This window comes from Hyperolius riggenbachi, chromosome 2 (genome assembly GCF_040937935.1).
Source record: "Hyperolius riggenbachi isolate aHypRig1 chromosome 2, aHypRig1.pri, whole genome shotgun sequence".
Classification (NCBI taxonomy): Eukaryota; Metazoa; Chordata; class Amphibia; order Anura; family Hyperoliidae; genus Hyperolius; species Hyperolius riggenbachi.
The window spans coordinates 478,223,350-478,247,426 of record NC_090647.1 but is presented as its reverse complement, the minus strand read 5'-3'; the positions used below and the strand labels follow the sequence as shown (position 1 = coordinate 478,247,426).

General features: G+C 44.2%; 1 protein-coding gene across 2 annotated transcripts in view; it reads right to left on the bottom strand.

The window, feature by feature from the left end:
• Nucleotides 1-22,254, bottom strand: part of YWHAE (tyrosine 3-monooxygenase/tryptophan 5-monooxygenase activation protein epsilon) — a 61,367-nt gene extending 39,113 nt beyond the window's left edge. The window contains exon 1 of one of the 2 annotated variants that reach the window (XM_068270279.1): nt 22,029-22,254. In XM_068270279.1, coding sequence (XP_068126380.1) covers nt 22,029-22,092 — 64 coding nt within the window. In that variant the 5' untranslated portion in view covers nt 22,093-22,254. The remainder of the gene's footprint in view (nt 1-22,028) is intronic. The other variant, XM_068270278.1, reaches the window with a different exon arrangement.
• Between the last annotated feature and the right edge of the window lie 1,823 nt (nt 22,255-24,077).

The following is a 24,077-nucleotide window of genomic DNA, read 5'->3' as shown; positions in this document are numbered from 1 at the left end:
CGAAGTCGGGCAATTTTGGGTGCCTGGAGTCGGAGTCGGAAAAAAATGCACCGACTCCGACTCCTAATGAATTTGTAACTGTAATTAAAATAGAAAATATGATAAAATGTTCTATTTCTCAGATAATAGTCATTAAATATAATGTATATATACAGTAATAGCTGTGCTTAGTCCACAAAAATGAAATAAACCAATCAAAATTAGTTACTTGTGCTGCTTCAATAAAGCAGTCCCCGTATTTTTAAGGTCAGATATACATATCTGATTGTGACTGTATATATGATGTGTACACAGGAATCTCTTATATATACTAAACAACATCTATGCTGTAAGAATAAAGCCTGATGTGTAGCCGTGTCACTAATAGAGATGGTCAACGAGATGGAAATAATTCTGCATTGATGCTGATTTATGCAAATGTATGCACTCTTTGCTCATGAAATCAAATAATTTGATAGGTTATTAAAATTTGGTTATTAAAATTTGGTTTGGTGACTACAAATTAAAGGGTAACGGAGACGGATGAAAAGTAAAGTTTTTTTTTTTTACATACCTGGGGCTTCCTCCAGCCCCCTTCAGGCTAATCAGTCCCTCACTGTCCTCCACCACCCAGATCTTCTGCTATGAGTCCTGGTAATTCAGCCAGTCAGCGCTGTCCGGCCGCATGCCGCTCCCACAGCCAGGAAAATTCTGCACCTGCGCAATAGTGCTGCGCAGGTGTAGTACGCTCCTGGTGGCGGAGTGTGTGCATGCGCACTACGCCTGACTGGCTCAAGTACCTGGACCCATAGCAGAAGATCCAGGTGGTGGAGGAGGACATAGAGGGACTGATTATCCTGAAGGCGGCTGGAGGAAGCCCCAGGTATGTATAAAACTTTAATTTCATCTGTCTCAGGTTTACTTTGTTACACAGTAGTACTATACTCTACATATGCACTCCCCACAGAGCTGCAGGGAATCCACTGAGAATGCTGTGCACATTGAACACAGAGGTGTTGTCTGTCACCCATAAACCTTGTTCAGATTGTGCATGAAGAATGTGTAATAGAGGAAGAATCTCCTCATTCCCCTGCAGAGTACCTGCACATCATTCTTACATGTACCCACACTTACATTGCCTAGGGCCTGATAGATGTTCTTTGTTCTGGTTTGTACCTTTTACAAGTACTCTTACCAAGGACTAGTTTTAGTCTAAAAGGGAATAAATATAGTAGTCTACATATCCTTCTCACTTCAGTTGTCTTGTAAAATTCCTAAGCGTTGGCAGTTAAGAGACGAATTTCATGTTACATACTTTTAATCAACAAAATTGTAATATGCAAATTAGAGGAGTCGGAGGAATCCTAAACTGAGGAGTCGGAGTCTGTGGATTTTTGGACCGACTCCACAGCCCTGGTATATACTGCTGCCTGCACATTTTGACTACTCTCTGCCTGCCGCCTGCACCGACCACTGCCTGGATTTTGACTACTCTCTGCCTGCCTTATTTGTACAGTTTCACAATTTAAGTTCATTGATAAATTTAATTCAACATATTTGTGTTCTAGCCTTTCATTTCTAGGCAGAATTTTATTCTGGCGAGTTATGACTTAATGCTGGGGATACACTGTACGTTTCTGTACCGTGCATCGACCAGCTGATCCGGCCAGCTGATAATATTCAGCAGGCCCGATCAAGCCGCTCAACCCTCGCCCGCCCGATCCCCGCCTGCGGACAATGGCAGGGAATAGAGCGATGATAAGGAAGCACCGGCGGGGGCGAGCGGTGATCGATCCGCACGCACGAGCAGAGACGCGGCTGGGGTCGATCTGGCGGCTAATCGAGCCGCCGGTCGACCCGTGTATTCGCGGCATTAGAATTGGAGGCCTAAAATGATTGAAAAACAATGTACCACTTTTGACTCATAATTGCAGACAGAATTGCACCGCCAGGGAGGTTTAGGGCTCGTTTCCACTATTGCAATGCAGAATCGCCTGGATTCCACCGCTGCTGAAATTGCATGAAATAGCATGTGGATGCGAATTTTTGCGCGTTTTTGCCGCGAATTCGCATAGGTGAGGGTATATGCGAATTTAACCATGTCACTGCCTGTTTGAAGTTACATTGGTACCTATGCGAATTCGCATGAAAATTCGCATACCATAGCCGCATGCGAATTTCCTATTAAATACATTAGCGGCGATTCGCATGCATTCCACTCGCAGGCAAATTCGTTGGCTCTTTTGTGCGTTTTTTTACCGCTGAAAAAAAACGCACCTCAACAACGCTACAGTGGAAACAGGCCCATCCACTTGCATTACATGTGCGAATCCGCATGCGTTGGACGCATGCAGATTCGCAATAGTGGAAACGGGCCCTAAAGGACACCAAAAGTGAAAGGTATATGGAGGTGGACATATATCCTCTTAAAAAATTGCACAGTTTGGCTGTCCTCCAGATCCCATCTCTAATACTTTTAACAATACACTGAACAAGCGTTCAGATGAGAGACTTTTCTGATTCAAGTTTAAAGGATAGTCCACACGGAGTTCAAATCACGACCATAATCTTGCGGCATGAAATTGAGTTTTTACCGCAATTTCCATACATCACAACCTACCTGCCCCCAAAATGATGCACGTAGCGAGTTTGCCATTTATGCAAATCGCAAATGCTGACTTGAGAATAATCCCATAGGGCACAATCACAGCCTTCTGCTGATTGCTGGCGAAATTCTGAGTATTTTAATACAGGATTATGAAAATGGTGTATGAAAATGGACCAATAAACATTTGCAAATGTGGAATTTGATAAATCCATTTCAGCCTGCATACATTTGCATAAACCTGCAAAACAGAGCTTTCCTTCTCATTGACCATCCCTACTAGTGACCAGGCCTGTGGAGTCAGAGTAATTTTGGGTGCCTAGAGTCAAAGAGTCGAAGTCTTTGGTTTCATAAACTGAGTAGGATGATTTTTGAACCAACTCCATAGCCCTGCTAGCGACCAGGGCTGTGGTGTCTGTACAAAAATCTTCCAACTCCAACGTTTATGAAACCAAGACTCAAACTCCGACTCCGGGTACCAAAAATGGCCCTGACTCCTCAGTCTAATACTTCACAGGGCTGGGGATTTTGTACAAAAATCATCTGACTCCGACTGCTCAGTTTATGAAATGAACAACTCCCAACTCTGAGTGCCCAAAATTGCCCCGATTCAGACTCCGCAGCCCTGCTAGCGACAACTACTCATTGGTCTTTAATCTTACAGCAGAGAGGTTACATGATTGGGTGGATGGCACACTCTTAAACTAGAGCTTTGCGTTGTGTTATAATGTGCACATAATGCAGCTAAAAACAATTGTGGGGCATGCGATACAACACAGACAAACTGAGCAGTGCGCACCTTTATTGCCCTTCAGTGGGTGTATCAATGTGTGCACTTCTAGTAATGCACTATATGTTCTGTGCTGTGACTACAGTATCCCTTACATCACAACTGATGAGGCCTGAACTGTCCATAGACTAAAACTACAGAGTGTGTTAAAAAGCAATGCAAATGATCGGAGCAGTGCTTTTCAGCGCTGCTAGATTTGGGCGCAGCCCGCGCCTCCATAGACTACAATAGGAATCATTCCTATTGCAGCGCTCAGTGAGCAACGTCGGCTCCGTCAGAAGAGCAATCGCTGGAAGCCGAATTATTTCATTCCCCCACTATCCATGGCAGCCTGGAGGGGGAATAGTAATTAAATCGGCCCGGACTTGTGCAGAAGCAGGATCAGCCATATACCGCTGTATCCTACGTCCAAGTCTACCGGCGCCGATTTCAAATGTACTCGCAAATGATGACTTGCAAGCAAGTTTACAGCAGCACGGACTGGGGCAAACAACGGTGTGCTCCGCCTGTTCTGATTGGTGCAAATCTAATCTGAATACAATTTGCACCTCACTGACCATTTCTAATCGAAACCAACAAAAATATACTATCATGAAATTGCAAGCCATTTTAACGATCACATTATTAATCAAGTATTAACTGGGAAACTATGAGGGCAAGAAACTGCAGTACTCAAACATTCTCATAGCTTTATGCCACAACAATACAAAGCTAAGAATGGCAATAGACATCTGCTGTACTCTGGAGAGGTGCAGGGTGATGTCCAGGTAACAATCAGTATCAGATATAGATTTAGTTTGCCTAATCCCAAGCCTATCTAAAGACAGTAATGTATTGCTGTACAAAACAAAAAAAACAAAACAAAACAAAACAAAACCAGGAATTGTAACAGCTAGCTTGTGGGAAATTCTCACCACTTTTCATTTGAATCTAGTAATACATTTTACTTTCTAATACAATTCCTATATTAAAGCTGCGTTATGTTAATTAAATGACAAGAACGCATCAGATGTTACCTCATTCAGTGAGATTTACATGTCGGCAATTGGTGAAGGGGAACATGCGTTTCCCGAGCCAATCGAAGGGCCTGGAATGAATGGACACAACCCAGATTAGGGGCCCTATTCATTCATATTAACAAAAGTAATAAAAAAAAAAAAAAAAAAAAAAAAATATAAAAATTGAGCACTTCCTAGTAACCCAGGATAGTGTTTGTAGCAAACAAGTAAAATTACAGTCAAAATGCATCTAAGGAGGACCAATACTAGACTACCAGGGAGGACCACTACACTATCAGAGAAAGCTACTGTGGTTGAGGAGGGACCACTAGACAACCAGAGAGAGCTGTGAGAAAGAGGTGGGGGCACTAGACTACCAGTGAAAAAAAACAACTAATGCGGATCTGTAAGATGCAGCAACCGTCCTGTAAAATAATGTTATTACCTGTGCTGCCTTCTCCCTCGGGTCACAAAGACCCTGAATCACCCAACTTCCGGTGTGTGGCCCGCCGTACCCAGACAAAACTGCCAAGATATTTACTCTAGTGAACTTCAGTAACATTCTTTGCGGAGGCGGAGCCAAGCACCAAGAGTCTGGTGATTCAGAATCTTTGGTACGACTTCGGAGGGAGAAGGCAGTGCAGGTAACAGACTCTTGCACCCACTTCCTGCAAGAAACCCACTAGGAGCAATTTTCTGAGCACTTTGTGATTTGAAAACACTTGCTAATGTAATGCTATGGGTGTGATCCCACTTGAGCAATGTGATTGTATAAAAATTCCCTATAGCACTGTATTAGCAAGAGCTTTTTCAAATCACTAGCGATTAGACATCGCTCCTAGTGGGTTTCTGGTCTTACAATGTTCTGCTATATCGTGAAGCAGCATGTTCTGTTCTATGGAGAGGGGAACAATGAGAACAAACCGGGGACACCACAGTATTCATTTTTGATCCAGCTTCTTTGGTAAACAATGCCATGAAACACCTGAAACCCCATGCTTTGTTTTCACACTATGCCATTTAAGTGTTTTAAAGCAGTAGGATTAGTCATACTATGCCAGGGGGGGAAAAAACATAAGTAGATAAATACTTAACCTACTTACATAACATGTATTGTACAGTCCACATTTTGATTTCTGTGAATGTAATATAGTAAATGAAGAGAGTTCTGTTCCTGGTGGGAACCAGATCTTTTGCCCACAGTTTAGGCTAAATCCTGATGTCATTTCTGCCCTTTACTTTTTTTTTCTTTTCTCCTCCAATTGCCGAGTCTCCTCAGCCTTGCTTGTAAACACGTGAGCAGGGGATCGTGTTTCAGATAGGCAGCCAGGCAGGGAAATAAATGGAAGAGGAGAAATATATTATAGATAAAAAGAACGAACCCCCAGCATGCAACTGTTTGGCACTGACTACTAAAGGGCCATTGCTCCTCAAGTATGTGATAACTCCAAATCATAACAGCAGAAATTTTTTTTAATGCAGAATTAACATCTTTATCACTTAATACACTCAAACCAGTTTCTGTTGAAAGTTGATTTTTAGGGTGACAATCCCACTTTAAAAACACAGTTGCCCTATGAAAAAGATATTTTTAACAGTTTTTAAAGTGGTGTTGAACTTGCCTTTGCTATCCGAAACAGTCTGTACACCTGTTGGATTATTATGGCTCTGTACAAATTAACAGCTATTTGTGCAAAAAACTTGTTAAAATGTGATGTCTGCAGCAAGCAGGGAAGATTACCTTCTCTCTACTTCCCCTGCTCGCTGCGTCACTTCCTGCAATGCCGCCCTCCAAAGTATAGAGGGCGACATTGCAGGAAGTCTGGCGGCAAGCGGTGGAATGCAAAAAGTCTTTGCGCAAGTAGATGGAAGGGTAGTGTGGACGGGGAACCCAGGTGGGGGGACCCCCCTACCTATCCTGGCTGCTTCCACACCTCCAGTTCGCGCCCCCCCCCCCCCATACGTTTCCACGGACTGGAAACATATGCTCCAAACATATGGTAAACTTAAGAGCGGAGGGAGGTTTCAGTTTCAAACGGATCCGATCTATAGACTGACCAGTGTGGACCTACTCTAATAAACAGGTTTCATTCAAGATGCAATTTGCTCAAAAGGAGCATTCTCATTTAAAGAGACACTGAAGCGAAAAAAATATTATGATATTATGATTTGTATGTGTAGTACAGCTAAGAAATAAACATTAAGATCAGATACATCAGTCTAATTGTTTCCAGTACAGGAAGAGTTAAACTCCAGTTATCTCTATGCAAAAAAAGCCATTAAGCTCTACGACTTTCAAAGTCGTGGAGAGGGCTGTCTTCTGACTTATTATCTCAAGTGGTTTCTTTTTCTCTGCCAGAGGAGAGGTCATTAGTTCACAGACTGCTCTGAAAGAATCATTTTGAATGCTGAGTGTTGTGTAATCTGCACATATTAGAGAATGATGCAATGTTAGAAAAAAACACTATATACCTGAAAATAAAAATGAGAATATTTTCCTTGCTGCTAATCTTCTAGTAATTATTCATAGTACACAACCAATTCATTATCTCTTTTTTTTTCGCTTCAGTGTCTCTTTAACCACTTCGGGACCACAGTCTTTTCGCCCCTTAAGGACCAGAGCCTTTTTCTCCATTCAGACCACTGCAGCTTTCACGGTTTATTGCTCGGTCATACAACCTACCACCTAAATGAATTTTACCTCCTTTTCTTGTCACTAATACAGCTTTCTTTTGATGCTATTTGATTGCTGCTGCGAGTTTTACTTTTTATTATATTCATCAAAAAAGACATGAATTTTGTCAAAAAAATGACTTTTTTAACTTTCTGTGCTGACATTTTTCAAATAAAGTAAAATTTCCTATACATTTGAGCGCGAAAGTTATTCTGCTACATGTCTTTGATAAAAAAAAAAAACATTCAGTGTATATTTATTGGATTGGGTAAAAGTTATAGCGTTTACAAACTATGGTGCCAAAAGTGAATTTTCCCATTTTCAAGCATCTCTGACTTTTCTGCGCACCTGTCATGTTTCATGAGGGGCTAAAATTCCAGGATAGTACAAATACCCCCCAAATGACCCCATTTTGGAAAGAAGACATCCCAAAGTATTCAGTGAGAGGCATGGTGAGTTCATAGAAGATTTTATTTTTTGTCACAAGTTAGCGGAAAATGACAGTTTGTGACAAAAAAAAAAAAAAAAAAAAAAAGTTTCCATTTCTTCTAACTTGCGACAAAAAAAAATGAAATCTGCCACGGACTCACTATGCTCCTCTCTGAATACCTTGAAGTGTCTACTTTCCAGAATGGGGTCATTTGTGGGGTGTGTTTACTGTCCTGGCATTTGGGGGGTGCCTAATTGTAAGCACCCCTGTAAAGCCTAAAGATGCTCATTGGACTTTGGGCCCCTTAGCGCAGTTAGGCCGCAAAAAAGTGCCACACATGTGGTATTGCCGTACTCAGGAAAAGTAGTATAATGTGTTTTGGGGTGTATTTTTACACATACACATGCTGGGTGGGAGAAATATCTCCGTAAATGACAATTTTTTTATTTTTTTTACACACAATTGTCTATTTATAGAGATATTTCTCCCACTCAGCATGGGTATGTGGAAAAATACACCCCAAAACACATTATACTACTTCTGAGTACGGCGATACCACATGTGTGGCACTTTTTTGCACCCTAACTGCGCTAAGGGGCCCAAAGTCCAATGAGTACCTTTAGGATTTCACAGGTCATTTTGAGAAATTTCGTTTCAAGACTACTCCTCACGGTTTAGGGCCCCTAAAATGCCAGGACAGTATAGGAACCCCACAAATTACCCCATTTTAGAAAGAAGACACCCCAAGGTATTCCGTTAGATGTATGGTGAGTTCATAGAAGATTTTTTTTTTTTGTCACAAGTTAGCGGAAATTGATTTTAATTGTTTTTTTTCACAAAGTGTCATTTTCCGCTAACTTGTGACAAAAAATAAAATCTTCTATGAACTCGCCATTCTCCTAACGGAATACCTTGGGGTGTCTTCTTTCTAAAATGGAGTCATTTGTGGGGTTCCTATACTGCCCTGGCATTTTAGGGGCCCTAAACCGTGAGGAGTAGTCTTGAAACCAAATGTGGCAAAATGACCTGTGAAATCCTAAAGGTACTCATTGGACTTTGGGCCCCTTAGCGCACTTAGGGTGCAAAAAAGTGCCACACATGTGGTACCGCCGTACTCAGGAGAAGTAGTATAATGTGTTTTGGGGTGTATTTTTACACATACCCATGCTGGGTGGGAGAAATATCTCTGTAAATGACAATTATTTGATTTTTTTTACACACAATTGTCCATTTACAGAGAGATTTCTCCCACCCAGCATGGGTATGTATAAAAATACACCCCAAAACACATTATACTACTTCTTCTGAGTACGGCGATACCACATGTGTGACACTTTTTTGCAACCTAGGTGCGCTAAGGGGCCTAACGTCCTATTCACAGGTCATTTTGAGGCATTTGGATTCTAGACTACTCCTCACGGTTTAGGGCCCCTAAAATGCCAGGGCAGTATAGGAACCCCACAAGTGACCCCATTTTAGAAAGAAGACACCCCAAGGTATTCTGTTAGGAGTATGGTGAGTTCATAGAAGATTTTTTTTTTGTCACAAGTTAGCGGAAAATGACACTTTGTGAAAAAAAAAAACAATACATATCAATTTCCGCTAACTTGTGACAAAAAATAAAATCTTCTATGAACTCATCATACACCTAAAAGAATACCTTGGGGTGTCTTCTTTCTAAAATGGGGTCACTTGTGGGGTTCCTATACTGCCCTGGCATTTTAGGGGCCCTAAACCGTGAGGAGTAGTCTTGAACCCAAATGTCTTAAAATGACCTGTGAAATCCTAAAGGTACTCATTGGACTTTGGGCCCCTTAGCACAGTTAGGCTGCAAAAAAGTGTCACACATGTGGTATCGCCGTACTCAGAAGAAGTAGTATAATGTGTTTTGTGGTGTATTTTTACATATAACCATGCTGGGTGGGAGAAATATCTCTGTAAATGACACATTTTTTTATTTGTTTTACACACAATTGTCCATTTACAGAGAGATTTCTCCCACCCAGCATGGGTATGTGTAAAAATACACCACAAAACACATTATACTACTTCTCCTGAGTATGGCGATACCACATGTGTGACACTTTTTTGCAGCCTAGGTGCGCTAAGGGGCCCAACGTCCTATTCACAGGTCATTTTGAGGCATTTGTTTTCTAGACTACTCCTCACGGTTTAGGGCCCCTAAAATGCCAGGGCAGTATAGGAACCCCACAAGTGACCCCATTTTAGAAAGAAGACACCCCACGGTATTCCGTTAGGGGTATGGTGAGTTCATTCCGTTAGGGGTATGGTGAGTTCATAGAAGATTTTATTTTTTCTCACAAGTTAGTGAAAAATGACACTTTGTGAAAAAAACAATAACAATCCAATTTCCGCTAACTTTTGACAAAAAATAAAATATTCTATGAACTCATCATACACCTAACAGAATACCATGGGGTGTCTTCTTTCTAAAATGGGGTCACTTGTGGGGTTCCTATACTGCCCTGGCATTTTACGGGCCCAAAACTGTGAGTAGTCTGGAAACCAAATTTCTCAAAATGACTGTTCAGGGGTATAAGCATCTGCAAATTTTGATGACAGGTGGTCTATGAGGGGGCAAATTTTGTGGAATCGGTCATAAGCAGGGTGGCCTCTTAGATGACAGGATGTATTGGGCCTGATCTGATGGATAGGAGTGCTAGGGGGGTGACAGGAGGTGATTGATGGGTGTCTCAGGGGGCGGTTAGAGGGGAAAATAGATGCAATCAATGCACTGGGGAGGTGATCGGAAGGGGGTCTGAGGGGGATCTGAGGGTTTGGCCGAGTGATCAGGAGCCCACACGGGGCAAATTAGGGCCTGATCTGATGGGTAGGTGTGCTAGGGGGTGACAGGAGGTGATTGATGGGTGTCTCAAGGTGTGATTAGAGGGGGGAAATAGATGCAAGCAATGCACTGGCGAGGTGATCAGGGCTGGGGTCTGAGGGCGTTCTGAGGTGTGGGCGGGTGATTGGGTGCCCGCAAGGGGCAGATTAGGGTCTAATCTGATGGGTAACAGTGACAGGTGGTGATAGGGGGTGATTGATGGGTAATTAGTGGGTGTTTAGAGGAGAGAATAGATGTAAACAATGGATTTGGGAGGTGATCTGATGTCGGATCTGCGGGCAATCTATTGGTGTGGGTGGGTGATCAGATTGCCCGCAAGGGGCAGGTTAGGGGCTGATTGATGGGTGGCAGTGACAGGGGGTGATTGATGGGTGGCAGTGACAGGGGGTGATTGATGGGTGATTGACAGGTAATCAGTGGGTTATTACAGGGGAGAACAGATGTAAATATTGCACGGGCGAATTGATAAGGGGGGGGGTCTGAGGGCAATCTGAGCGTGTGGGCAGGTGATTGGGTGCCCGCAAGGGGCAGATTAGGGTCTAATCTGATGGGTAACAGTGACAGGTGGTGATAGGGGGTGATTGATGGGTAATTAGTGGGTGTTTAGAGGAGAGAATAGATGTAAACAATGGATTTGGGAGGTGATCTGATGTCGGATCTGCGGGCGATCTATTGGTGTGGGTGGGTGATCAGATTGCCCGCAAGGGGCAGGTTAGGGGCTGATTGATGGGTGGCAGTGACAGGGGGTGATTGATGGGTGGCAGTGACAGGGGGTGATTGATGGGTGATTGACAGGTAATCAGTGGGTTATTACAGGGGAGAACAGATGTAAATATTGCACGGGCGAATTGATAAGGGGGGGGGGTCTGAGGGCAATCTGAGCGTGTGGGCAGGTGATTGGGTGCCCGCAAGGGGCAGATTAGGGTCTAATCTGATGGGTAACAGTGACAGGTGGTGATAGGGGGTGATTGATGGGTAATTAGTGGGTGTTTAGAGGAGAGAATAGATGTAAACAATGGATTTGGGAGGTGATCTGATGTCGGATCTGCGGGCGATCTATTGGTGTGGGGGGGTGATCAGATTGCCCGCAAGGGGCAGATCAGGGGCTGATTGATGGGTGGCAGTGACAGGGGGTGATTGACGGGTGATTGACAGGTGATTGACAGGTGATTGACAGGTGATTGACAGGTGATCAGGGGGGATAGATGCATACAGTACACGGGGGGGGGGTCTGGGGGGGGGGTCTGGGGAGAATCTGAGGGGTGGGGGGGTGATCAGGAGGGAGTAGGGGGCAGATTAGGGACTTAAAAAAAAAATAGCGTTGACAGATAGTGACAGGGAGTGATTGATGGGTGATTAGGGGGGTGACTGGGTGCAAACAGTGGTCTGGGGGGTGGGCAGGGGGGGGTCTGAGGGGTGCTGTGGGCGATCAGGGGGCAGGGGGGGGGAAATCAGTGTGCTTGGGTGCAGACTAGGGTGGCTGCAGCCTGCCCTGGTGGTCCCTCGGACACTGGGACCACCAGGGCAGGAGGCAGCCAGTATAATAGGCTTTGTATACATTACAAAGCCTATTATACACTGTTGCAGCGGCGATCCGGATGCCAGTAACCCGCCGGCGCTTCCGAACGGCCGGCGGGTTACGGCGAACGGGGGGCGGAGCCAGTCCCCGGCGGCTGATCGCGTCACGAATGACGCGATCGCCGCATAGCCACTCCCGCAGCCGCCCCCGCCGATGGGCGTATTGCGGTCGTTTGGGACCGGTCTTTGCCGCCGCCCATCGGCTGGGGGCGGTCGTTAAGTGGTTAAAGGAAACCCGAGATGGCAGAATTAAAAAAAAAAAAAAAAATTTGAGGGCTCACATACAAATCAGTAGGGTTTGATTCACTAAGCTACACTGCTCAAGCAGCGCAGCTTAGTGTGGCAGTGTAAGTAAAATTTTCAAAGTAGGCATGCTACTGCTGTAGCATGCACCACTAACTTATTCATGCTACTCCAAAACAAATAGCTGTTCTAATTGTCCCACTCTGGACCCTGTCAGGTCCAGTGACTTTGTAACACGAGATCCCCTTGACAGGCAGCCTATTGGGGCAAAGCGCTGGGATCTCGTTTTACAAAGTGATTCAACCCTCAAGTCAGCTAGCTAATTGTACAAGCTGTTAGTCGGTATTTCTCTTGTCTGGCTCTCGGGGGAAATGGCCAATGTTGCTGAAACCCAAGTGAAGCTGAAGATGTGTCTGACATTTCCGCTGCCCGGTGGATCAACTGTATACACATCACCATGGCAACAGGGACGCAAGCCCTACTGTCCCAGTTTGAAACATTGTATGGCTCTCACAGAATTACATTTTAAAAATGTGGCAATTATGGCTCTCAGCCAAGAAGGTTCCTGACCCCTGCACTAGACCTTAGGCCAGTTACAATAGCGGGCGATAGGTCTCTGCCGCTACACCCCTCACCACCCCCTCCTGCCACAGCATGGGCCTCAGGTCAGCACAGGTACCCCACGCACACACATGCCCAGCCCCTGCCCCCTGTACTGCCTGGCGTCTGCCCACGTGCCATGCATGTGCGCTGGCCAAAATGCACGGACACAGGGACAGAGGAGAACGCAGGGACACAGGGGTTTTATTATAGAGGATAACTGGGGTTTCCTCCAGGCTAATTGTGCACTTGCCATCTTAATTGCAGTATTTCCTCTGCAATCCATCCGGGCAACTCTGGCAATCTGTACATAGAGCATGCGCAGTCCGCTCCTGGTTGTTGGGGCATGCACGGCCTGACTGCGTATTCATGGACTGACCGGAGGCTACAGGCAACGAAGGAGGAGGCAGCGGCAATATTAGCCTGAAGGGGGCTGAAGGAAGCCCCAGGTATGTACAGGATCTTCTCAAAAAATTAGCATATTGTGATAAAGTTCATTATTTTCTGTAATGTACTGATAAACATCTTTCATATATTTTAGATTCATTACACACAACTGAAGTAGTTCAAGCCTTTTACTGTTTTAATATTGATGTTTTTGGCATACAGCTGATAAAAACCCAAATTTCCTATCAAAAAAATTAGCATATTTTATCCAACCAATAAAAGAAAAGTGTTTTTAAAAGAAAAAAAGTCAACCTTCAAATATTTATGTTCAGTTATGCACTCAATACTTGGTCGGGAATCCTTTTGCAGAAATGACTGCTGACTGCTTCAATGCGGCGTGGCATGGAGGCAATCAGCATGTGGCAGTGCTTTTCTTTTTATGGAGGCCCAGGATGCTTCGATAGTGGCCTTAAGCTCATCCAGAGTGTTGGGTCTTGCGTCTCAACTTTCTCTTCACAAGATCCCACAGATTCTCTATGGGGTTCAGGTCAGGAGAGTTGGCAGGCCAATTGAGCACAGTAATTCCATGGTCAGTAAACCATTTACCAGTGGTTTGGGCACTGTGAGGTGTCAGGTCGTGCTGAAAAATGAAATCATCTCCATAAAGCTTTTCAGCATATGGAAGCATGAAGTGCACCTCCCCATTGTTTCAACATAATAAAAGGACTTGCTCACCAGCCACACAGCTTGTGTATATGGATTGTGGAAATTATAGAAATCTGGCTTGGATTTTATTTAGTGTAGGTTATTGAAGAGGTTTGCAATCCATTCCTGGAGCATGTTGCCCAACAGAGTTGCTCTAAGTTTACAATTTGCACATTGTTCTTTGTGTGTGTGAATTTGCACGAAAGTGAATTTTCACAATGCAAGCCTATAGTAGAAATGAGGCATAAGGGCTTTGCACCACAGCATACTATTAAAACTATTTACTGCAAAGAAACACAAAGAACTAAGCACAACCTGCTCAAAGTTATAAATTCAGATCGTTACTGCACAAAATCAATTTCGTTTGATTGGGAGCAAATCAGACATGCTGTAAATTATCAATTTGACCTGTTGATTAGACAGGAAATGGCATGCTGGGTACCAGGCATTATGTCTTGTTTAGAAAGCTAGTATACAGGTATTTGCATTGGCCATCTGATAGGAACTTCATTCACTTTTCTCAAACCATTATTTCCTCACATGCAGATATTTTGCATGCATAGGAAGGAGCAGTAGTTTCATGACCATTATATATCATATTCACTTGTCATATCTTGTAATTAAATTTTTATTAAAGCGGAATATAACCCTGCATTTCAACTTTGCTCTAAAACATTATTTACAGTATATTATATGCAACCAGCATTTTTTTTTTACTAGACCAGCATTGGAAGGGTTACACAGGGCTTTAAAGTTCCTTTAGATTTCTGCAGATGCATCCGAAGCTGAAAAGAGATACATTTTGTTTACAGAAATGTATCTAAGTGTTGAATGACTCATCTCTCTGACTGAGAAGGAGCTTGGAGGACTGCCAAAGAGTGTGTAAGTGTTTATCAATAGATACATAGAATGTAACAATCTGAACTTCTGCATATCTCTCCAGGGAACTTGAAACGTCTGTGTTTAACCCTTCCAATGCTGGTCTAGTAAAAAAAAAATGCTTTTTGCATATAATATGCTGTAAATAATATTTTAGAGCAAAGTTGAAATGCAGGGTTATATTCCGCTTTAAACAAATCTATAAGTTTAAAGCCCCGTCTACACGAAGCGATTTTACTTATCGAGCCACTGATGCGGCTCGATTGATAAGATCCGACAGGTCGGATCTTGCCACCGCCGATTCCCTGCTCATCCCCACGAGGGGACAATGGCAGGGAATCGAGCGGAAGATAAGCAGTGCCGGGCGGGGACGAGGGCGGATCGAATCTGGCGCATGCGCGGCGAGCGGGGACGCGGCGGGGATGCAGAAGAGGCGATCCGGCGGCTAATCGAGCCGCCGGATCGCTTCGTGTAGATGAGGCTTTATATGGACATGCATACGCCAACATCCCAACTGATCAGTAGAAGTGGATAAAAGAAACAAGGGCCTAGCAAGGGACTTCCACTGGGACAAAATGATACAATTGTGTTTAGTACCAAAATTACAATGTAACAAAACATAATCATCTGCCTCCCTCTTCCCCTTCCTCCCCAGTCCTTTTCCTTCCCGTCTCATGTCCTTCATTTTTCTCCACCCCTTTGCTTTCCCTTCCATCTTCCTGGCCCTATTTCTTCTTTCACCTTTTAATACCCAAATGCTAATCACCCTGAAAGAGCTTGTGCAATGATTCCCTATGAGAGAGTTCTGAATGGTTCGTTTCCGATTCGCTCAGCAAAGTGCTGCCTGTACCATTTTTAGGGCAATTTTGCTACAATGGAATGTATAGGAAAAGCAAGGCTGTGCAGTCGGTACAAAAATCTTCCAACTCCGACTCCTCAGTTTCTGAAACCACCACTGACTCCAACTCCAGGTACCCAAAATTGCTCAGACTCCTCGACTCCGACTCCTTAAGGTGGCCACACACACACGATACAATAAAACGATGCGATTTTACAGTAATTCGATAAAAACGATCGGATCTCTCGAAAAATCTAAAGCTTTTTTTTCATTCAACTGAAAAATCCGATCGGATTTCCCGGTTTCTTCGATCCGGAATGCCAGATATCTTTCTTCAATCTATCTAAAGATTGTATGGTGTGTGTTGGATTGTCAATTTATTAATATACACACCCTAGCAATTTTGTCAGTTTCCAATCATTTTTATCATAATTGGGGGAAAAATTGAACATACGTGTGTGGTACATTGTATCATTTAAAAATATGACCAATCAGAAAAATGTATTGTAATTCTTAAATTGAACAGATATTAAAAAAATTGTATGGTGTGTGTGGCCACCTCAAAATCCTCAGGGCTGTGGATTTTGTACAAAAATAATGCGACTCAGACTCCTGACTCCAACTCCTCAGTTTCTGAAACCACGACTCCAACTCCAAGTGCCTAAAATTGCCCGACTCCAACTCCACAGCACTGAGGAAAAGCGCAAAACGCTCACAAAATAGCTTTGTGCGGCGATTGCGTTCACGCTTTAATGAATAAATACATTGTATTTATTCATTTCCAGGTTAGAGGTCACTTCCTGACTTGAGTCACGAAGTGGAAAAAATTGCTCTGGGGAGTGCAAAAAAACTGGCATCAGCGATTTCAATTTTAGATGTTAACAAAGACTAAAGGCTCATTCACAAAAAAAAAAAAAAAAAAAAAAAAAAAAAAAAAAAAACACAACACACAATTTTGTGCATGGGTTTCCCAACATGCAGCGGGGTGCATTGCAAGGCAACCAGCAACAATAGAACCAGACAGGAAATTGCATGCTATAAAAAAATATTCGTGGAGACGTTACATTGCAATGCACAGTAATGTTTCTGTGGTGTAAACGGTAACATGAAAAGCGGCCGTCTTGCTACCATGCATTTTACTGACCATCTCTACAAATTACATACTGGTTTTGCATGGTATGACTGGGCAGCGGGTGGCTGTTCTCTGGGAAGTGCCAACACTAACTGGGAAGCAAGGGGCTGCTCTCTGTGGAGCACTACATGGGTCTGACTGGGCAGTGGGTGGCTGCTCTCTGTGGAGCGCTACAAAGCCCGTATGGAAAGTGTGACGTCAAAAGGTGTACAGCAGTTATTCAAGCACATATGTACAGTGAAATTCAAATGTTCTCAACCAGTGTATACAATTAAGCCCTATACATCATGCATCTAACCAATATGCATTGTCCACAAAATTAAAGAGCCAATATTAACCACTTCACAACTGAGGGGTTTTACCCCTTGAGCACCTTTCACCTTTCAGCACTCCTTCCATTCATCTATAACCATTACTTATCGCAATTAAATGAACTATATCTTGTTTTTTCGCCACCAATTAGGCTTTCTTTAGGTGGGACATTATGCCAAGAATTATTTTATTATAAATGTGTTTTAATGGTAAAATGGGAAAAAAAGTGGGAATTTTTTTCAGTTTTCGGCCTTTATAGTTTTTAAATTAATGCATGTTACTGTAATTAAAATCCATGAAATTTGCCCATTTGTCCCGGTTATTACACCGTTTAAATTATGTCCCTATCACAATGTTTGGTGCCAACATTTTATTTAGAAATAAAGGTGCATTTGTTTTCAGTTTTGCGTCCATCCCTAATTACAAGCCCACAGTTTATAAAGTAACAGTGTTATACCCTCTTGACATAAATATTTAAAGAGTTCAGTCCCTAGGGTAACTAGTTTTTTTCTTTATTGTAATTTTTCTTCATTACCAAAAAAAAAAAAAATATTTGGGGAGTGTGGGAGGTAATGAGTTAATTTATAATATAAAACCATGTTTTTATATATGAAAAATGTTTTTGGGTGTAGTTTTACTATTTGGCCACAAGATGGCCACAGTCATTTTTTGTCCATGTGACCTGCAAGCGTAGGAAGTACGCTTACAGGAAGTGTTATGAAGCTGGGAAACTTTTTTCACAATGATCGTGCTGCTCATCATAGAAGCAACCGATCATTGCTGGGGGGCTTAGATCAACGAATGGGAACGGCTTTTCCCATTCATTGATCTCCTGGCGACGGCGTGCACGAGCGCGGACAGCGGGTGCGTGTATCTACGCCCCTGGTGGGGAAGGTGTTAAAAGGAGCGTAGATACACCCACCGCTGGTGGTAAAGTGGTTAAACAAGACCCAACAGATCTAGCTTATATGTCAAAGACATTGCATTAAATCCACAGACTTAATCTACTAATGATCTCCAAACTAAAGACTCCTCCCCACTTGGGCGCTGCATGAAACACGTGGCCAACTGATAGAGAGATAGAGATATAGTATTGTGTGGCACTTGCGTTGCTCTCCAATGCTGCGCAGATCCCATTCATTTATAATAGGATTGTACCGCTTTTGCTCAACCCAACCATGTGTGATGTTACTGCACTGAATCTCAATGCATGGATGGGAACATCAGACAGTGCAGTCTATGCACTTCAGGGGTCAACTGCAGAATGAAAATTAAGACCAGGAAGTACATAACTTGCCATAATGAATGGAGTGATAGTTTTATCATCCAATATGAATGACTAAGTGATTATCGTCCAAACATGGACAATATTCGCTGTCTTTAATGCTGGGAATACACGAATCGACTCTGGTGCTTGATTCTGCGCCCATTCGCTTCTCTTATCTTCTCGTTTTTCTTATCTTTTTTCAATTAACTTCAATGGTGAATCGAGTGGCAAAACGATCGGACCGTGATCAGACATGTCAGAAACTATCTAACCATCTAAATGGCTCAGAATCAAGCTATGTATTCCCAGCATTAATGTTGTTGGGATACCAATGATTCTCGGCCGATCCTTTGTTCCTTGTTGGGTTTCAAGCACTGGTGGTGGAATGGGTGTATGGAGCTTAAAAGTGGGAAAGATTAGAATATACAGTATGAGCTTTTTGTACACTGTTCGTTTTTCTCTAAGCTACTGCTCTAGTGATTGGTGTTAATGAGAGAAAATAATGAGACAGCAATAGGAGAATTTTTATAGAAGCATGTGAAAACTAAAGGCAGAGTCCAATGCTGCGATTTAACTTTAAAGTGGATCTGAGGTGAACTTTTACTCATTGCATAACTGTGTTCCTTTCCTATTTAGAGGGCATTCCTCAAGCCAAATTTGTTTTAATACTCTAATTCCCTATAAAACTAAAACCACGCCCACAGGTTTTCAGACAGCCTTGGCAGTAGCAAGGGCTCATGGGAGCTCAGTCTGGGCAGGAGGAGGAGGAGGTGTTACTAGCCATTGATTTCAGAGGAGGAGGAGGGGGGGGGGGGGATTAGGTTTTTTGCTCAAGATACAGATAAGCCTGCCTCTGTGTAATGTTTACAAACAACATGGCTGCTGTCATTGTATCACAGGAAGAAAAATTTCTATTAAAGCTGTTTGCAGCTAGATTTGCTGTGTAAACTATCTAAACTTTAGATAAGATATATAGACAAGTTACTTGTTCTAGTTAGTTTTTCATCTCGGATCCGCTTTAAATGGTAGATTCCTAGTTATAATGCTGATAATCTTACTAAATGTATTTCCAAATCATTCACCTGGTGCACATTCACAATATCAGATGTTTATACATTTCTCAAGTAGACCGTCAATGGGCTTGTTCACACTATGAGAGCTTTTCTGAGAGTTTGTCATTTTAAAAACTCTTGCTAACGTTATCCTATGAGAGTGTTCACACTGGAGCGATGTGATTTTGTAAAAATCCCCCATAGCATTGCATTAGCAAGAGATTTTACAATCTAGCATTTAAAAAGCTTTTGTAGTGTGAATGGGCCCAATGGGATGATAAGTGCAGGTTGATGAAAAATTTCTGCAGCTTGGAAATGTGCACAAGTCAGCATCAGCAGCATTTGACCGGTCACTTTCCAAGCTGAACATATTTACATAAGATCTGCATCAACTTAATTTCCATGCCACTGACCATGATTATTCCTGAGCTATATCCTCATGTCAGAAGTGTGACTGGAAGCATTACAGTACAACACCAGCAAAATATTTTGTTTCAGAGAGGTCCAGTTGACAGCTTCCACAATTCTGTATATATAATGTGGCAGCTCCTGTGCCAAACACAGGTCCAGGCCTCATTGTGAGGCAGACACTTCTGCCTTGTGTGACAACAGTGATCATAGGGTGGTTACAGATGGACGTGCGAATAACTCTGCATTGCATGCAAATTGTATGCAGCTAGAAAAAAAAAATACACCAAATGCACTTCCTGTCGGTTAGACATGGCACACAATTTCAAGCCACAAGCAGGCTGACATGATTAGCATCTTCTCTGTCCAGCTCGAATGGTGGATGCAAGTTCAGAAATCAGGAAAAAGTCAGAACTCGCAACTCAATGGCAGGAGATGAACTTAGTGAGGAAAACTACCATCAGGACCAGCCTGTGGTACGTGCAACCTGTAAAGATGAGCAAGATGACATACAGAAAATCAAGAAGGGAGGGAGAGGCCATCATCAACTTCCTCATGATTTTCACGATGTATCCTCAGCTAGTAACCACTTAATGACCCAAATTAGTCCAGATAAATCTCATTTATACCCTACTGATTCAGGCTTCATTGACAAACGTCTCGAGACCTATGTACACACCTTGGCAACCTTTGATAGTTCTAGGTTAAAAATCACAAGTATGTGTAGGTATCCTTAACGGACACCTGATAGTATTAATTAAAAGGAAATAAATTTGGCAGACTCCACATCCCTTGCACATCAGAACCCCTTTAAATCTTTAGTGGCCTCTTTTCCTGTGAATCGCCTAACCAGAATATCTTTGGCTGAATCTTTACATGTGCAATCAGCAGAGCCCTCCCACTTGTCTCTTCCTCCTCCTCCCCTATTCATAGAGAATATGTTGCTTGGTTGATAGCCCACCAGCATCTATATAATGTTCCAGACGAGTCACCTAAAATGATCAAGATTAATCAATTCAAATCTCTGGAGTGTGATCTTGCTCTAGGCCGGCATATGACTGACTAGCAAAGCAAACAGCAGCTATCAGCCTTCTATTTTATAAAGCAAAGCCCTGGACCAAACCAAAGACTGCACAGGCCGCAATGAACAGTCATTAGGCCAGCCCTGGAAACTGTCACAGCTAGAGTCCCCTGAAACCATTGAGTGTCTCCAGGGAGGTTTCTATAGTACTCATTTCCTGTCTCCATATGAGTGCTTTGGTCATATAGCTGCAACTCCAAGGGTCCCAGGAGAAGAGACTATAGATTTCATATGCTACTACTGCATTATGTGTGATTTCAATAGACAATACGATTGTGTCGTAAGCATGGGTGTAGGTCTATTTTACATTTTCAGATTACTACGTTTGACAGCTACAGAATTTTGCAGGATAAGTCTAGCTGCTAAGTGAAAAAAGGCAAAGGAACAATCACGGTGGCAGATTGTAATCAACTAATGCAGAGCTAGAAGACGTGACATTCTGACATTTCAGCATTGAGGAGAATCTATGGCAGCCCGTGACGCGCAGAAAGGCTGCTGCGGGCTCAGGTGGAGAAGCTGCTCGTGTGCCTCCACCCAGCACAGCGGGACGCGCCCTTTCCCGTGTGATCCTGCAGACTCCCAGCACTAATGAGAATGAATGAGATGGGGGCCCCATCGCATGGGCGGAGGTTCCCACAGTACTCAGCCCGCCCCACCAGAACCGTGACCAGGCCGAGCTCGGGGAAACTCCCAGTGACCCCGCCATCCGGGGACGCATCATGGAGGGATGCTGTGCGGTGACGGTGCAGAGGGGCGCACAGGCTGAATGAAAGGCTGCGGATAGGAGTCTGCTGTGCACTGGGGGAGCCACACAAGCCAGGCTGGGGAATGTAGCGCTATGCGGGCACAGTGACATAATGCGGGCTGACACCCCCCTCCCCCCCCCCAGTCTACCGCACCGCGGCCCGGCCACTCTCCTCCGCCTCCCCCGGGTCTCGCCCTACTCGGCGGTCGCCATTTTGCAGCAATCTCTCTTCCTGCCCGCCGGGCGCCCTCCCGCCTCTCGACCGGTCACGCCACCCGTCCGCAGCGGCCAACCCCCACCCCGGCCCACACCCTGCCCGCAGAGAGAGGGACAGCTCCTGCGGCTCCCCGAGCCTCTCCTTTGTGCTCCCCTCCCTTCTCCAGACCGGCCGCCATTTTGTCTCGCCTCCATTCTCTCCGCCCGCCGACCTATGAGGGGAAAAGCCCTCGTTCCTCTTACCGTCATATCGCTCAGCTTGTTCGGCCAGCTTGGCTTGGTACACTAGATCCTCTCGCTCTTCCATGGCGGTAGCTAGGGGCGGTTGAAGGTGATCTACTGGGCGGATGGAAGCCGATTGTAGGTGTCCGTCTCCCAGCAGCGCCTCTGTCTCTCTAGCTGAGCCCGGGAAAGATGGCGGCTCCTTGATCCGGGGAACTTACGCCTGCGCACGCGGACAATCGCTCTAGCTCTATGGCAACGGCTCCCTGGCAACAGCAGCAGGCGCGGCAAGAGGGTGTGACACGAGTATTTTGCGTCAGCGCAGCATGGGCGTGGTTAGAAAGGAGCGAGCCTTATAAGGGAGCCCGGCGGGCACGGCCTTCCTCGTGCACTGGATGACAGCAGGGGAGGCAGGAATCATGCGTGATGAGCCGGTAGCTAGCTCATACTATGACACATTCCGGCTATGCATGATATGTTATACTACTGGGCTTTTCTGCCTACAGAAGCTAGGAAGTGTGGTGATGTCATGCTGAAAATCAGTGATGTGCAAATTAGTAAGACCACGCCATATGTTATTTATTTTATATAGTGCTGATCAGGGCTGCTCATCAGGATTCCGGATATCCGGGTAAGCCGGATATCCGAACTTTTTTCCGCTATCCGATTCAGATTCCAGATTTTTTTTTTTAATCCGGCTATCTATCTGTGGATATTTGGGCGCATAACGCGGATATCCACGGATATCTGGATCCGAAATACTGTAACTAAGGAGATGACATCATGGAGCCAATCAGAGGGCTCCCAGCAGAAGCCCCAGCAACCAATCGTAGAGGGGAACCCTGGCCAGCCCCACCTGACCTAATTGAGCCAATCAGAGGGCTCCCAGCCTAAACACTCCATGTGTGTCACCATGAGCTTGCTGGTTAGTCTGTGCCTCTCGGATTTACAAGCCTTACTCCATAGAGCCAAATTAATCCATGCCATGCACTGATGAGGATCAAACAATCCGAAACAGTCTGTATGCATGTTGGATTATTATGGCTCTGTACATATTAACAAGCTGACACATCATTGCATTCCAGCGGTTCTGGAGGTGTGTTTAGCTTCTAAGGGTACAATGGTTAATTTGCATATATTCAGCAGTGGTGCCTGGGAGACATCTCGAGCTCACTCCAACCTGAATTATCGCAAATTCTTTCTGTTTTAGGAAAGCAAACTTTTGTTTAGCCTAAACACTGGCACCCAATCACAGAAAGGAACACTGGCCAGCCCCCTGTATAATGAGGGCTGCCATGATAAGATATGTCATCTTAGCTTGCTGAATGCTCATCAGAGACATGCTCCAGTGCTGGTGGCCTAGCAAGGGCTTTACAGCAGTTATAAACCTAAAGCTGTTCAGTGATTAACACCTTTGCTACTATAACTACACCATTGTGAAATCGTTAATTAGCTTGATTGATGTCATTCTATGACAGTCAGATTACGTGCTCCAGTGCTGCTGGCCTAGCAGTGATAAACCGAAAGCTGTTCAGTGATTAACCCCTTCACTATCACTACACTATTGTTAAATCATTAATTAGCTTGATGTCATTTGTGTGACAGTCAGTGTGTGCTGCAGGCAGCTGCTATGTGTGTGTGCTGTGCACAGACCAGGCCAGCTGCTGCCTGCTAGCCAGCTACTAGCCTTAGGTATAGGTTAGGTTGGGGATTAGGGGATAGGATTCCTGTGTTATTGTTTAGTTAGTACTGTAGTACTGCAGTCATTGCTACTAGTAGAGTAGTAGTACTACTGTGTTAGCTTTCTACAGAACTGCTGTGCTGTGAGCAGAGGCAGTGTGACAGTTAGTGTGCACTAGTGTCTTCTCCTCTGCTGTCTGACTGTCACTTGCCACGTGACACATGCCAAGTGGCACTGGCAAGTGACATGTGCTAAGTGCCAATTGCAACGTGCCACGTCTGGCATGCTCCTGGCACACATTACACCTGCTGCTGCTGCATTGCCCTGCTCCTGCTGCCTTTGCAGCTCCCACCACCAGGCCAGGGTGCCACAGGCCACTGATGCCACCT